This window comes from Asparagus officinalis, chromosome 7, assembly GCF_001876935.1.
Source record: "Asparagus officinalis chromosome 7, Aspof.V1, whole genome shotgun sequence".
Taxonomy (NCBI): Eukaryota; Viridiplantae; Streptophyta; class Magnoliopsida; order Asparagales; family Asparagaceae; genus Asparagus; species Asparagus officinalis.
The window spans coordinates 23,738,540-23,740,528 of record NC_033800.1 but is presented as its reverse complement, the minus strand read 5'-3'; the positions used below and the strand labels follow the sequence as shown (position 1 = coordinate 23,740,528).

Genomic DNA, 1,989 nt, shown 5'->3' with positions numbered 1-1,989 from the left:
ATCCGATTTACATATTCATCTCCATAAGACAAAGTAGAAACTCACAAATTCCTAGCAAAAGAAAACACACGTCTCACCCATAGCCCTTCTATCAACAAAAGTAAAATTATTGCCAACTTCCATAGACGTTTCTGATCTAAACTCGCCAACCGATACATACAAGCTACACTCATTGACCCATTGGCGCATTCAATTTTCAAACAAAGCCACTAAGCTCGATGGCTAAGTATTTGGATAAAGTTGATTTAAGAAAATTACATCAACATATTGTCAAGTTCACTTCAAGTGAACTCTTGCATGTTCATTTAAGAAAATAATATCCATAACATACCATCTCAACTCAATCAAGCGATTACCATTGTATGGTTCAATTATATAAATGCGACAATAACGTACCATACTAAACGTCCGTGCTTAATTCACATATATAAAAGACTTAGATTCTTAACCTAAAGAGCTCAATCACGAAGCTACCAATGTAAAATCAATCACAAACTCCAAAGAATATCACACAAAACCAGATTAAACCATTAGAAGGAATCAATTTACACGATAAAAACCCTAATGAGAAGTTAGATAAGAACCTGTAGCTTTTGGAGGGGCAAGAAGGGGGAAGATATGAGAGGGGACCTCAGAGCGTCTGAACCGTCGATTGATGATTCAGTAGAGGGCGGAGGAGGAGGAGGAGCCTCCGTCGACATGATTCGGGCGTCGAAGTTGCAGCTCAACGAGATGAATGATGAAGATGATCGCCGATCGAATCGAACCCGAAGGAGTTGAGGTGAGCTTGGTTGGGACTTGGGCTGGGCTCCGGTGCGTGGATCCTCTTTATTAGGCCCGTATTGGCCATTAAGCATTATTTCGAACGTAGGTTGGCATGTTTGCTATATCCACTTCCAAAACAGTAACCTTGGGAGTTGGATTGCCGAAAATGCCCTTTTGGACTTGGGCTCCGGTGCGTGGATCCTCTTTATTAGCCCCAAAACAATTCTTTTTTAAAATCGACTCACTCTAATTTTATTTTCAAAAATCAACCCAGTATTTGGCTACATCAGCATCGTAGCTAGAAACTAGGTCGATTTAAAAAAAACCACTTCCTAATTAGTCAAGGTTGGCAACCCCGATTAATTAGGACTGTTTGCGTCGAAAGTTGTTTTATTTGTCGAATCTATTACACGTTTATCGATTACAATAAATTCAAAAGAGTTAGTCTTTTTATAAGACTACACGCTTACACAAATAAAATAAAAATTACAACTCTCTTTAAACACACGCAGAGGACGTTTATCACCCGCTGCTTGCGTGTGATCTTTGCCTGTGTCGGGGACGCGTTAGTCCGTGGACTACCGCGGATCAGATCCGGTTGACAAAATGAAAATTCAATGCTCTTACTTCACAAAGGAAGTATTCGCAGAAGTAAATAATCTCGACCAAGAGAGATTACTACTCTTCTCGAGATCAAAACCAAGTTTGATCTGGAGGAAAGGTAGAACGGGCTTTAGATCTCTCGAAATCCACTCTTTATGCACAGGAATTCGCCAAGATCTCGCTAGCCTCTCTCAAATTCGTCAGAACCTCGCCCTAGCTCCTCTAAAATTTGTGGTTCCCTTCCGATCTACCTTTATGAGGGTGCTAGAGGTGTATTTATAGATTTTAAATGCCGTGTTTGTGGATAGGATCGAAGAACAACCGTTATTATCCGTTTAGGTGGGTTTTCGGTTGTGTAACAGCTTCCATACGTTTAAGGATAACCTCACATATTTATGGATGACCCCAAGGAGTTTTAGAAGATAATCTTATCAGAAAACACGTCGGGAGCTGACCTAGGCGCGAGTCACTTCGAAATGACTCGGAATTTCCGAGTCACTTTGAGGTGACTCGGATTTTCCGAGACAGTTTGTACTATCTTTGGTATTTTGGGTTTAATTCTCTCGTCTGACCTTAGAATGAAGTGATTTAAGATGCGTTGGAAATATGACGAAGAGAGAT

At 40.5% G+C, this 1,989-nt stretch overlaps 1 protein-coding gene across 1 annotated transcript in view; it reads right to left on the bottom strand.

Annotated features, from left to right (window-relative positions):
* The window catches only part of LOC109849748, a 9,567-nt gene extending 8,744 nt beyond the window's left edge, over positions 1-823 (bottom strand). Inside the window, exon 1 of the mRNA XM_020419617.1 lies at positions 585-823. Within this exon, the coding sequence (XP_020275206.1) occupies positions 585-701 (117 nt within the window). The 5' untranslated portion in view covers positions 702-823. The remainder of the gene's footprint in view (positions 1-584) is intronic.